General features: G+C 42.8%; 1 protein-coding gene across 3 annotated transcripts in view; it reads right to left on the bottom strand.

Annotated features, from left to right (window-relative positions):
• Positions 1-14778, bottom strand: part of LOC137347791 (B box and SPRY domain-containing protein-like) — a 96333-nt gene that overhangs the window by 14049 nt on the left and 67506 nt on the right. For all 3 annotated transcript variants that reach the window (XM_068012761.1, XM_068012762.1, XM_068012760.1), the window contains one exon: positions 6181-6279. In XM_068012761.1, coding sequence (XP_067868862.1) covers positions 6181-6279 — 99 coding nt within the window. The remainder of the gene's footprint in view (positions 1-6180; positions 6280-14778) is intronic.

The raw sequence follows: 14778 nt of genomic DNA, 5'->3' as shown, positions 1-14778 counted from the left end.
AGCAATTTATAATGGCCAATTTACCTATCAGCCTGCAAGTCTTTGGCATGTGGAAGGAAACCGGAACACCCGGCGAAAACCCACGCGGTCACAGGGAGAACTTGCAAACTCCTCACAGGCATGTCCTATAATTGAACCCGGGTCACTAGAGCTGTGAGACTGCGGTGCTAACCACTGCGCCACTGTGCCGCCCTGGGGAAAGACATAACTTTTCCATGAGAGAGTATACTGAATACCAAGGTTTTAGTGAATGGTATCAGTGGGGAGTGTATACCCGTACCTTTGTATCGGGTGCACCTGGAGTATGACCTAATGTCTGGAACGGGAACCATAGGAGTTGTCCATAGTTTGCCTGTAGATGGAGTTCATCTACTCCGGGGGAATGACTTGGCTGAAGTGAAGGTAGTAGCTTCTCCAATAGTCACAGAAAGACCAAGTGAAGTCAAAGAGACAGAGCAGTTGCAGGAAAAGCTTCCAGCAATTTTTCCTTTATGTGTAGCGGCCCAAACAAAGGCTAAACAAGTTCCATTATCAGATGTCAAATTGACACCACAGACAGCTGAATATCTGAAACTTTCTTTGGGGACTTGAATAATCTGAAGGAAATGTGCAGTACATCTTTTCTGATCACGGCTCAGCAAGTCAACTAAAGTTAAGTAAAGTGGCACAATCGGCTCTAATGAAGCTGAAGTAAAGGGAGCTCCGGAAGGCTACTATTTTAGAAATGGGATTCTGATAAGCAAGTGGAGACCTCCTCACAGACCTGTGAATGAAGAATGGACGGTAGTTCACCAGATATTGGGACTGCCCAAGTATCGCCGAGAAATATTAAGGATAGCGCATGAAATTCCTATGGTGGGACATGTGGGGATCGGGAAGATCCAATCACGTAGAGATTGACATTTTTACTGGCCAGGTCTTTACAAGGACATGGCGAGGTTTTGTAAAATGTGCCATACATGCTAGATTATGGGAAAACCGCAACCTGCCATAAACCAGCACCTCTAATTCCCATATCAGTTTTTGGGGAACAATTTAGTAGGGTGTTGGTAGACTGTGGGACTTTTACCGAAAACAAAAGTGGGACATCAATATATGCTCACTATTATGGATATGGCTACTCCGTTCCCAGAGGCCATTCCCTTGAGAACAATTTCTGCCAAGGTAGTGGTAGAAAGGTTAACCCTGTTCTTCACTCAATTTGGATTACCGATTGAGATCCAGTCGGATCAAGATTCCAATTTTATGTCTAATATTTTCCTAGAAGTTATGAGTAATCTGGGTATAACACAGTTAAATTCCTCACCCACAGACACAAAGGGCTTTAGAACGGAACCATCAGACCCTCAAAATGAGATCAGGGCTTACTGTCATGAATATCCCCATGATTGGGATAAAGAGCTAGAATTTCTTTTGTTTGCCACCAGGGATTCACCTAATGAGTCTACCAGTTTTGGAATTAGTTTATGGACATGAGGTAAGAGGTCCTCTAAAACTATTCAAAGAAAAGTTTTTAGAACGGGGGACAAATCTTCCGTGTTACATTATGTATCTCACGAGAGTCTGCAAAATGGCTCAGGAACATCTGAAAGCTTCCCAAACAACCATGAAGAAATGGGCAGACAAGCATGCCAAAACCTGAATATTTCAACCAGGGGATGAGGTGTTAGTATTACTGCCTTTACAGGGTGAACCGCTAAAAGCATGGTTCCATGGACCATATAGAGTAGTCGAAGATTGGTAAAGTAAATTATTTGATTGACACCCCAGATCACCACAAAAAGAATTGGCTGTGTCACATCAATATGTTGAAACAATATCTCCGCCAGGAGGAGGATAAGCATGCACAGGTATGTCAGGTAATAGGGTTAGTGAAGAATGAAAGGGATAGTGAGGATGAGGCAGAAGGAGGCCTAGACAATTCTCAAATTGAACCTCCTACTATCTGGTTAGCTAATACTGAATTGTTTGGGAGATTGGACATTATACTTTCATATTTAGATGCAGAACAACGAGGAGACCTAACAAGGCTACTCACAGCATTCAAAGGAGTCTGTAGGCATAAACCAGAATGTACAACCTTAGACATACATGATGTGGATGTAGGAGAAGCCTCTTCTATAAAACAGCATCCTTGTCGCTTAGGTCCAGAGAAACAGGCCAGGTGAAAGCAGAAATCCAATACATGTTGAAAACGACCTAATTGAACCCAGTCAAAGCAACTGGAGCTCCCCAGTCTTGTTAGTGCCTAAGCCTGATGGTGCAACTAGATTCTGCATACACTACAGAAAGGTTAATGCAGTGCCAAAGGCCTACTCCTACCCAATTACTCACTTGGAAGACTGTATTGACAGAGTTGGCAGTGCCACATCTCTTACCAAAATAGATTTGTTAAAAGGATACTGGCAATTTCCTTTAACACCCCGAGCTAAAGAAATATTGGCCTTTCTCATGCCAGACGGTCTTTTCCAATGCTGAGTAATGCCATTCGGGCTAAAATAAAGGCCCCAGCCACTTTTCAGAGACTAATGAACCAAGTGGTAGCCAGTGTTCCTAACTGTGTAGTTTACCTTGATGATGTGCTAATATAGAGCGACACTTGGAAGGACCACTTGGAACAACCAGAAGCTCTGTTTAGAAAATTACAGTTGGCAGATTTGGTGGTAAACCTTGCCAAAAGTGAATTTGCAGAAGCGCAGATAACCTACCTAGGGCATATAGTAGGGAAAGGACAAGTGTTGCATTAGTGGAGTTCCCTACTCCTAAGACTAAGTGAGAAATCATGAGGTTTTTGGGGATGTGTGGTTTCTTTCGCAAGTTTGTAGCAAATTTTAGCACTATAGCTGCTCCAATGACTGATTTACTACAAAAAAGAAAGTCAAGGTCGAGTGGTCAGGAGAGTGCCAAGCATCTTTTGAGAGGCTGAAAGCCATTTTGATCAATGAACCAGTGTTTGCTAAACCTCAGAAAGCTGGTTATGGAAGGATAGTGCTGGAACCTATATTTACTCAGTTTCACATTTATCACACAGAGTAAAAGGATTACAAACATGTAGCTCCTCACTCAAAACCTTCCACCAATCTCAGTTAGTGTCTGCTTATAAGTGCTCAACTAAGAACCCAATTAACACCCTTCACCTGCATATAATCAAACCATTGATATAGAATTAACAGATTAACAGTGTTTGCTACCCAAATTTCACGAATCCCTTCAAGGTAGCAATTGATGCTCGTGACCTGCGAGTCGGTGTAGTCATGTTACAAGACGATGAATCAGACATAGACAGGCCAGTGGGATACTTTTCCATAAAGCTAAATTGACACCAGAAGAGATGCTTAACAGTGGGAAAGTAAACCCTGGGCTTACTGCTAGCTCTGAAGCATTTTGAAGTATATATCCGCCACGATTACAGAAAGACACTGGTATATAGCAATCGTAACCCCTGAGCCTTGTGGAAAAGTTCAAAAACCAGAATGCCAGACTATTTCAATGGAGTTTACTATTACAGTTAGAGATTATCCACATTGTGGGGAAAAATAATGTAATTACTGATACTTTGTCTAGAATTTAACCTTGCTTTGAATTATCTGAGTGCAAAGATGATACAGGGCATAACTGTATTAGTTATAGGTAAAGAGTGAATGAGAATGAGTGTGTAAGTGTGTTTTAATTTTTTTAATCTTCTGCTTTTTTCCACACTTTGACATGAAATGCATTTAAAAATGGCATTTCATTCCTCTAAGGATGGAGGTGTTATGAAAGTTTTATGAAAGTCATGTTTTAAAATTATGGAAATGGATGCCTTTGGAGGACTGAAGTGATTCCATAGATTCTGGACTTTTTTTAAAAAAAAGATCACTGGAAGGACATTGGGACTTGAGCTTTCTGTTTAAAAACAACCCTTATTGGTTGTCACATGTCTTAAGCTAAATAAACAACAGGAGCCTTGGAGACTAGGGGAAGTTGTTTACAGAGAAGTGACATGTCAATATTTATGGTGGTCAAGAGTTGGTTTCGTTTTGGATTGTTTTGAGGCAGTTAGGATTGCAGCCTGCTGAGAGAAGCATCCATCTCATCTTTCTCCACCTCTCTGAGAAACCCTGAAAATCCAGTTTGAGAAATAGAGAAACCGATGCCGCATTTCTCCTGGAAAGCCTGCCAGACTAATCCTCGACATCGCCTGAAGAGAACTGCTCCAAAAAGATCCCAGTGACAGCCGTCTACGCGTATTTGGGATGCCAGAATAAAGGGAGAACAGATATCATTCCATATCTTCTCCTTTTCCTTCAAGAATTAACAAGTATTTGGCCAAAGTACTTTTTTGTTTTTTTGGTAAAGAGATCTCTGCAGAAAAAAAATCTTTTTTTTTTAAAATCGGTATATGCGTGAGTGTGTGTGTGTGTGTTGGGCTACGTTAAAAGGGAACTTTCATATTTCAATCTGTGTGTTAATGCTTTGCATCTTTACTGAATAAGCCTTGTTTTATAATAAATTGCTAATTTTGTCATTTATTAAAAAAACCTGGCTGGTGGATTTTATTCTGAAATAAAAGAGTATATAATTAGCTGTATCGGTAACTGGGTAAACATTTAAGTATATGTTGTGATCGTTGGAGAAGTTGAACTAGAGAAAGACAGTGCACTCCTCTCCCCTCGGTCGTAACAACTGAAGCAGTCCTTGTTCACATACAGCAAAACCCGGACAACATTCAGGCTCGGGCTGATAACTGGCAAGTAATATTCATGTCACACAATTACCTGGCCATGACCATCACCAACAAGAGAAAATCTAACCATCTCCCCTTGATGGTCAATGGCATTACTATCACTGAATCTCCCACCATTCACATCCTGGCGATGATAATTGGCTAGAAACATAACTGGATCAGCCATATCAATACTGTGGCTGCAAGAGCAGGTCAGAGGCTGGAAGTTTTGTGACAAGTAACTCATCTCCTGACTCTGCAAAGCCTGTCCACCATCTACTAGGCACAAGTCAGGAGTGTGATGGAATACTCTCCACTTGCCTGGATGCTCTAACAACATTCAAGAAGCTCGACACCATCCAGGACAAAGCAGCCCACTTGATTAGCACCCCATCCACTACCTTAAACATTCACTTCCGCCACCACTAGCTCATAGTGGCTGCAGTGTGTACCATCTGCAAGATGCACTGCAGCAACTTGCTAAGCCTCCTTCAACAGCACCTTCCAAACCCGCAGCCTCTACTACTTAGAAGGACAAGGGAAACAGATACATGGGAACACCACCACGTGCAAGTTCTCCTCCAAGCCATACACCATCCTGACTAGGAACTATGTTGCCGTTACTTCACTATCACTGGGTCAAAATCCTGGAACTCCCTTCCTAACTGCACTTTCGCTATACCAACACCACATGGACTGCAGCAGTTCAAGAAGGCAGCTCATCACCACCTTCTCATGGGCTATTAATGTTGGGCAACAAATGTTGGCCTTGCCACTGATGCTCACATCCCATGAATAAACTTCACAGAACCACATAATCGTTACAGTGCAGAAGGAGGCCATTTGGCCCATCGTGTCCCACTGGCTCTCTGAAAGAACAACTCCCTCAGTTCCATTCCCCTGCCTTCTCCCGCTAACCCTGCACATTCTTCCCTTTCATATAACTGTCTAATTCCCTTTTGAATGCTTCAATTGAACCTGCCTCCACCACACTCTCAGGCAGCACATTCCAGACCTTAATGACTTGCTGCGTGAAAAAGTTTTTCCTCATGTCACTTTTGCTTCTCTTTCCAAATACTTTAAATCTGCGCCCTCTCATTCTTGATCCTTTCACGAGTGGGAATAGTTTCTTTCTATCTACTCTGTCCAGACCACTCATGATTTTGAATACTTCAATCAAATCTGCTCTCAGCCTTCTCTTCTCCAAGGAAAACAGTCCTAACTTCTCCAATCTATCTTAATAACTGAAGTTCCTCATCCCGGGAACTATTCTCAAATTTATATAGTGGCACTCCTCCTGCTCTTTCCCCTGGCTCTGCACTTTTGTCCCTTTCAAATATATATCCAATTCCCTATGGAAGTCTATCAGTAAACATCACTTTAAAGCAAGTAATTCTTCCAGAACGAGGGAACACGTTCCCACAACCAGAAACTGGTGCAGTGGGAGGGGATGCTGGTTAAACGAGGACACTCGCCTTAGCACTGTGGCTTTTGTTGTTCAGAGTCTCTGCCGTGAATCTCTCCATCGAGGCTAATCTCAGCTGTAATTTCTCACAAGCATCAACCAGTTTATTCTGGGGAAAGAAAAGAAAGACCCGGTTACCTTTCACACTCAGTCAGCAAATTATACTGGAAGGGACATCAAACTGTCTGCATCAGCAACACAAGGAGGAAGAAGTATGTCTTATTACAGCAAAGTTATTTGTAGCTTGTGGGATCGCAAAATGTGCAGGGCTTTGTTTAACAGTATCTGTGAAGTGATACTTTCCCCATTAACACCCAACTTTAACCATGTTATATGTAAAACTATATTAACTATTTAGTAACTATACTAACACAGGGTCAGCTGTAGCTCAGTGGTAGCATTCTCACCTCTGAGTCAGCAGGTTCTGGATTCAATTCCCACTCCAGAGACTTTGGCAACAAAATCTAGGCTGACACTCTCAGAGATGTTGTTTTACAGGTGAGATGTTAATCTGAGGCCCCATCTGCCCTTTCAGGTGGATGTAAAAAATGCTATGGCACTTTTTTAAAGAAGAGCAGGGGTGTTCGCCTGGTGTCTGGCCCCTCAACCAACTGGTTATTCATCGCATTACTGTTTGTGGGATCTTACTGTGCTCAGATTGGTTGCTCCCTTTCCTACGTTACAACAGTGATTACACTTCGAAAGTACTTCATCGGTTGTAAAGTGCTTTGCAATGTCCTGAGGTCATGAAAGGCACTAAATAAATGCAACCTTTTTTTCTTTTGATACATCAATCAAATGACATCATGTAGAGTTGTGCCTGAGATACTCGTGACTGTAACAGAACCACCACGGACAACCATCTATTCTCTCTTCAGGACAGACAAGGTCTCTGTGGGATGGGCCAGCAGATTATCCAGGTGAGGGCCGTGAGGAATGTGTAGGTCTGGCTACTTCTCTAAATGAGAGATTTGGCATCTTCCAGGCTGGCAAGCTCTGAAAGTGTGCAGTGTGGGGAGGGGGGAAAGGGTTGTACAGGAGCCCAGCAGAGTATTGCAAGGAAGAGAGGGAGTCCTGGAATGTAAGGGGGGGTTCCCAGGAAACTCTCTCAGCATGGGAGGGATGGCAAACCCCAGTGCACTGCAGCAAAAATCCTCATCAACATTGCCCACCAGCGGAAGAAACGATTCCCAAGGGCAGGCAGGGCTGGGCCGTTTTGTTGTGGACTAACTTGGTCCTGGGTCCCCCTGAAAATGTCAGGGAAAACAGCCCAACCTCAGAAGGTTAGGGGCAGTAGCTATGTTTTTCCAGATGCCATAGCAACATCACTGGTGTTGGGGGAGGGGCTGGTTGCTCCAGAATTATATTCCACAACAGCAAGGTGAGAGTCTGGGATGTTTACATTGAATTGCCTGGCAATTACAGCACAGAAACAGGCCATTCGGCCCAACTGGTCTCTGCTGCTGTTTATGTTCCACATGAGCCTTCTCCCACACTAGCTATCTCATCTCACCCCATCAATATATCCTTCTATTCCTTTCTTCCTGATGTGTTTATCTGGCTTCCTCTTGAATACACCTTTGCTATTCAACTCAACTATTCTTTGTGGTAGCAAGTTTTACATTTTCACCACTCTCTGGGTAAAGAAGTCTCTCTTGAACTTCTTACTGGATTTATTAGTGACTATCTTATATTTATGGCCCCTAGTTTTGATCTCCCCCAGAAGTTGGAAAAAAATCTTCTCTACATTGACCCCTTCAAAATTTTAAAGACCTTTATCAGGTCACCTCTCAGCCTTCTCTTTTCTCCTCCTAATTGCTGGACCTAATTCGTGTTTGAGCAGCAGAAATGTTGGGGTTTGGGCCGTAAGGCACCAGCTCTAAGTGCCAATGACCGCAGGCGCAGCAAAACTTCCCTGGCTGACTGATACCTGTCCAACTTCCAACAATTCAGCTCAATCTGTGGGCGGGTCAACATTGGGCATTAGAACAATGGCACAACTCTACAGTGAATCCAGGCACAATCACTGAATCCTGCATGGAGGCCATGGAAAGGAGCAGGGTTAAGAGGCAGGAAGTGTCAAGTCATGATGCTTTGGTCATCATGAGTGTGGGGCAGGTCTAATGGACTAGCTGGTCTTTTCCTGCCTGTTAATTGATTATGAATATACATATTCAGGCCACTAAAGAAGGGCAGGTCTAATTTCAACTTTTATCTCCAGCGATAAATGGGTGATCATGAACGGCCGGTCCTTTTACACATTGTCCTGTTTTATTTCTATTGAAGTTGACGCTAGATGAAAATCGGGCGAGATGTAAAATAGGGAGCCCTTTCACTATCATATTGCCCGTAGATAAAAGATAAAATTACCCCCAGTTCTATGGAACCATTCATGGAGTAATTGGGGAATCTTCGTGCTTCATGTGACCCTAAAGCAGGAAGCCAAGTAAAGACAAGGCCATCTCTTGGAATCTATTTGCAACATGTACTTCCAACTCTATGATGCGTCTAAGAGTAGCTGAGAAATTCACTGAATCTATTTGGAGAGAGAGAGAGAATAGATAGAAATGAGGCAAGATTGTTCATTGAAGAATAAAAAGACTGGTGTTCGAATCCCTCCACGGCCTTGCCCCCTTCCTATTTCCATGACATTCTCCAGCCCTACAACACTCAACATCTGCACTTTTCCGATTCTGGCCTCTTACGCATTCCCAATTTTAATTGCTCCATCATTGGCAACTGTGCCTTCAGCTGCCTAGGTCCTAAGCTCTGGAATTCCCTCCCTCCCCAGGGCGGCACAGTGGTTAGCACTGCAGCCTCACAGCTCCAGCAACCTGGGTTCAGTTCTGGGTATTGCCTGTGTGGAGTTTGCAAGTTCTCCCTGTGACTGCGTGGGTTTCCACCGGGTGCTCTGGTTTCCTCCCACAGCCAAAGACTTGCGGGTTGATAGGTAAATTGGCTATTGTAAATTGCCCCTAGTGTAGGTAGGTGGTAGGAGAATGGTGGGGATGTGGTAGGGAATATGGGATTAATGTAGGATTAGTATAAATGGGTGGTTGTTGGTCAGCACAGACTCGGTGGGCCAAAGGGCCTGTTTCAGTGCTGTATCTGTCTATGACTCTAAACCACTCCGCCTCTTTCCAACTTTAAGATGCTCCTTTAAATCTACATTTTTGACCAAACTTTTGGTCGCCTGTCCTAATATCTCCCTATGTGTCTCAGTGTCAAATTTTGTTCAATCATGTACCTTTGAAGTACCTTGGGTTGTTTTACAATGTTAAAGGTGCTATATAAATATAAGTTGTTGTGAGTATTATTCACAGTGCTGTGACTAACAGCATTTTTGATTATAATCAGGCTTTTAATACACTTTCTCCAGCGATTGTATTCTTATCACACAATAAAAGCAAAATACTGCAGATTCTGGAAATCTGAAATAAAAATAGAAAGTGCTGGAAACACTCAGCAGATCTGGCAGCATCTGTGGAGAGAGAAGCAGAGTTAACGTTTCAGGTCAGTGACCTTTCATCAGAACTGGCAAAAGGTTAGAAAAGAATTAGGTTTTGAGCAAGTGAAGAGGGGGAGGGGTCGTTGGTGGGCTTGAAATGTACTCAGAAAACAATGGAAGCGAGGACAGGCTTGAATTTATGAAGTGCGCTTTCTCATCTGGCAAGTGCTTCTCAAACAATGAACCACTTAGAACACACACTTTAACACAGTGATGTATTTCCATAATGATCAAAAATAAAATGATATTCTGTATTCAATTAGATAATCTCAGAGAGAGATATGGTAGAGGCACCAGAAATGGTGTAAATACTTTGAGATAAAAAAAAGGGTGGAGGGAGGTGGGTCAGTCTGCAATAGCTCCCCATGGTCGATCAGCACAAACTGCCTATGTTCATAGATGGATACCAGCCACAGGCAGGGAACCAGAGGGTACCTGGCCTCAGTGAATAAAATATCTCAGGATGAGTCTGCATCTTCAGAAAACAAGGAGAAGGCATTGGGCAGGGTTATAAAGAGGAGCAGTAGGGAAATGACGGCAAGTTGGTGACACTGGACAGACAGGGCAACGGGCAGAGAGCAGAGTGGCAAGAGTTAATGATTGAAGTAAAAGCAACAGAATAGACATTCCAGAGAGACAGAGAACAAAAATTGAGAGAAATTGAAAGAAAAGAAGTACAAATAAAGAGAAGTTAATTAAATGTTTTATTTTTATATATATATATATATATATTTTATATAGTAATATATATTTTATATATATATATATATATATATATATTACCATATTCTATACTTTTTGCTACATTTCTTAGTGCAAGAGTGTTTTGGATACAAATATCCTTGACATTTAAGGGGGTAGATCATGACTTTATGCAATAGTGTAAAATGCAGATAGTCAATTGGCAGCACCTTTTATCACTTCCCACTTTTATTCCCATTCAAGTCAATGGAGCGATGTAAAAAAGGCTGCCTGGTCACTATAACCTGTTTTATGTTATGGCACAAAGTCAAGATCTACTCCAATGAGTTTGCTATCATAAGTCTGATTACACTTCAAAGTGGTTCATTGTTTGAAAAGCACTTTGCTAGTTGCAATAACACAGTACATAAATTCAAGTCTGGTCTTGCTTCATTGTTTACTGAGTACTTTTGAGTCAAGGCATGTGATAAGAACCGGATTCCATGGTGAAAACGTATTGGACGGAGAAAGCCTGATTATAATCAGGAACTTTGTTGCTCCCAGTGCTGTGAACAACACTGTCTCATTCACATTAGGTGCGAGTGGGAGATGGGAGGAGAATGGTTTACCCGAGCTACTGTTTAACTAAATCAGTCTGCAGTATCCTCTACTCAGGTACTACCACAGGATGTATCCAAACTGAACAGTTGTGCTGGAACACACTGAAATATCATACATCAACAAGTTAGTGTGGTAATGTTTCTCATCTGTCTCATGGTTTGAACTTGAGTGCACTTCACCAATGAGAGCTGGCTCACATGACTCCTGGTATCACCTCTGTCAGAGATTCCAAAGTCAAACCAACCTACTCACTATCACATCAAATAATGTCACCCTGAGCACTAGTCTTAAATTAAAACTTTAATCTCCTGAGTGCAGATGTGATAACTTTAACCCCGATAAACTTATCCTTCACAAGCTTTGAATAACATTATGCAGCGTTTACAGATTTCCTCTTGATTATGGAGAGGTGGGTGTACAGTTAACTGTTCATTGTATGTGTGTGACTGTAACTAGTGTTGAAATACATATTCCATAAGTCAATTCAAGGACGGCAAGCAGTTCAAGACAGTTGCAATGCTTGCCTCAGTGGCTCACCTTGAGACTCAACATCCACTGGAGACTGCAGTGTGGGGGGGTCAATGCCTGATTTTGTTTAGGCATAAGTACATAATGAACACAGATTTTGTGGAAGTGGGGTATCTCCCAGTGCGAGCCGTTAGTTAGACTCTTTGCTGCACCCCTCAACTCAAAAGTTTTCGGCATCGTAACTTGCTGGAAGTATAAGCTGATAACGATGGAAACGGGGAATCTGAGACCTCAATGAATGATGGGACCAACAGTCGATCTCCTTAACTAATGAGATTTAAAGATCGAGAAAGAAACAGGAACAGTGAAGTAGGAAATAGCATGAATTAGGTATAGAAAGATAAATAGGGAGGGCAAAAGAGAGGAGGAAAAGAGACAGAAAGGAAAAGTAAGAAAAAATAAACTTTATATTATAAAAATTTGTTGGAACAAAAATCTCTTTCTCCTTTATTCAAATTGCTTTTTTATAGATGCCCCAAACAGTTGTAAAGTGCCGCGGGCTAATTATTATCTACCAAATCCTATTGAATGGACAATCAGCTCTACCCATTCATTCACCAAGTGATGACAGCCTGGTTATTCTGCTCAAGACTCTGAAGTGGAACTTTTCATTTCAGGAGGCCACTTAAGAGTCAATCACATTGATGTGGACCTGGAGTCACATACTGGGTAAGGTCAGCAGATTTCCTTCCCTGAAGGCCATTATTGAACCAAATGGGTTTTTATGACAATCTGGTAGTCTTGTGATCATTATTAATGAGACTAGCACTGTATTCCATATTTATTAATTGAACTTAAATCCCTTCAGCTGCCGTGGTGAGATTTGAACTCATGCCACTGGAGCATTAGTCCAAGCCTCTGAATTACTAGTCCAATAGCATTACCATTATGCTACCATCCACCTTAATAAATGGCAGTCAGGACACCGAGGATAACTCCCCTGCTCTTCTTCGAAATCTTCTGCATTCACCCGAACAGGCAGATGGGGCCTCAGTTTAACATCTTGTTACGACCAGGTGAGAAAGAGGTTTAGGGTTCTCTTTCAGCCTTCATCTGGTCTTACTGTAACAGGGTTTAATTCTAAACACACTGTGTTTTAGTTCCCCCTTGGTGAATCCTTGTTCACCATTTTCCAATTATAAGGCAAATAAACCAGCACAAACAGGCTTTCTTAGGTTTAAAAAAGAAAGATGAAATTTTATTAAACTTAATCTCTAATTCGGTTGATGCCTACGGATACACAATGCGCCCATGCTAGCATACATACGCGATACACACATGCAAATAGAGACAGAAAAATAAAGTGAAAAGGTTTGAGGCAAAATCTGAAGAGTTGTTGTTACGGTTCTTCGAGCTCACTGTAGAGTCCTTGATTGTAGGTGGATCCTGCTTTTCTTTGGGGCCCAGTATTCTCCTTAAACCTTGTTCACTGAGGAGACTTTTCTCTCTTGGGGTTCATGTGTCTTCGGTGGTTTTTTGGAGTTCCATGAGAAAGAGATAGGAGCAGACAGGCAGACAGGAGGTCTTCTTCAGTCCAGGAGCAAAACAGTTTTCTGCAGGCTCCAGTTCAAATTCTGCAACAGCCAGTTAGTCATGTGACTAATTGGTCTGACCACATCTGTTTATGGATTGAATTGGAGCAGGGATTAGCTCCTTTGTCTATAAACACTGTCTGTTAATATGAAATTTTTTTTAGAGTCGAGGTCTGGCAATTCTTGTAACAGGCCTTCTCTTCTTCCCAGCAACAAATTGAAATTTAATATCCATGTGGCGAAATTAGTGTGGCTCATTCCTGTCAGGTGGGGGGGCCTGCATGACACCTCCACACCAAGAGGAATGAAATGTGATTTGAGAAAAGGCACATTTCATTAAAAGTATTGAGAAAAATGTAAGATACAGAAGATACATATATATTCATTCATAAATCATAAAGCTTATTAAAATTGCTTGTCTTTTCTTGGTGCCAGTGCTGCTTTAAATGCCCCCTTTTTGGCATCCCAGTAAACATGTGGTTCTTTGGGGAAGTTTTTCTTCAGTTTGCCCATTGCCATGACTGGCTAGGGTCTTTGTTCCTGTTGAGGTCTGCCAAGGGGGCGGGGGGGTGGGGGGTGCAGGGTTGTTAGATTTAATTAGCCCTAAATTGGAATTTTTCCCAAGAGAGTCAGTAGTGGGTGAGTCTATCTTGATCTCTCTTTCAGTGCTTTGCCGAGTCATGCAAAGGCTTTTGACTTCAGGGGATGGGTAGTTCCCTTTTTCTCTATGGAGGAGGATTCTTTGTTAATCTCCCTTTTGTTCTCTGGGACACTCCTGCCTGCACGTATGTGTGCAGACTCTACTGCACTCCCTGTGGCACTTCGACTAGGTGAAGCATCACCTTCATGGTTTCTCTGCCCCCGAGAGGTCTTTCTTTGTCTCTGCAGGTTCCTGTAAATGCTGTTAGCAACTCTGGTGGGGTGCTTCTTGTGTCTGCAATGCTGTCTCCTCTGGGGGAACTGGTTTGATCATGGCCTGATCCACTACACATTCAGGGAAACTGCAGGGGTCTGTCTCCTGCCACTGCCCTGTCTCTCTGACCTGCTGCGGTCTTTCTTTCATTACTGGGGGGGGCTACCACCTTCACCTCCGCCAGATCATTACCTAGGAGCAGTTCAGCCCCGTCCACAGGCAAACTAGGGACAATGCCTATGGTCACCGGTCCAGAAACTAGGGTTGCACTCCAGGTGCAACTGGTGTACAGGTATACACTGACCTCCAATATCATTTCCACCATTCTGGTGTTCACTGCACTCTCTGGGGGAAAAGGTCAGGCCTTTTCCCAGTAAAGGGGATCGAGTGGCCCCTGTGTCCCTGAGAATTACTATGGGCTTGCTTGCCCCACTCGAGGGGTGTGGGGTTACTTTCCCTTCGGACACAAAACCCTGATAGCCTTCAGGAAACCGATTATATTTTCCTGCACTTGCAGCGGTAGATTTCCTGGGTCTCACTCCTATGGCAGTTATTTTGGAAAGATGTAAAGGTAACAGGGTTGTAGTGGTGGGTGATTTTAACTTCCCCTATATTGACTGGGACTCACTTCGTGCTAGGGGCTTGGATGGGGCAGAATTTGTAAGGAGCATCCAGGAGGGCTTCTTGAAACAATATGTAGATAGTCCAACTAGGGATGGGGCCGTACTGGACCTGGTATTGGGGAATGAGCCCGGCCAGGTGGTCGAAGTTTCAGTAGGGGAGCATTTCGGGAACAGTGACCATAATTCCATAAGTTTTAAGGTA

Source organism: Heterodontus francisci, chromosome 32 (assembly GCF_036365525.1).
Source record: "Heterodontus francisci isolate sHetFra1 chromosome 32, sHetFra1.hap1, whole genome shotgun sequence".
Taxonomy (NCBI): Eukaryota; Metazoa; Chordata; class Chondrichthyes; order Heterodontiformes; family Heterodontidae; genus Heterodontus; species Heterodontus francisci.
The sequence above is the reverse complement of the archived record's forward strand: the minus strand, read 5'-3'. Positions and strand labels throughout refer to the sequence as shown.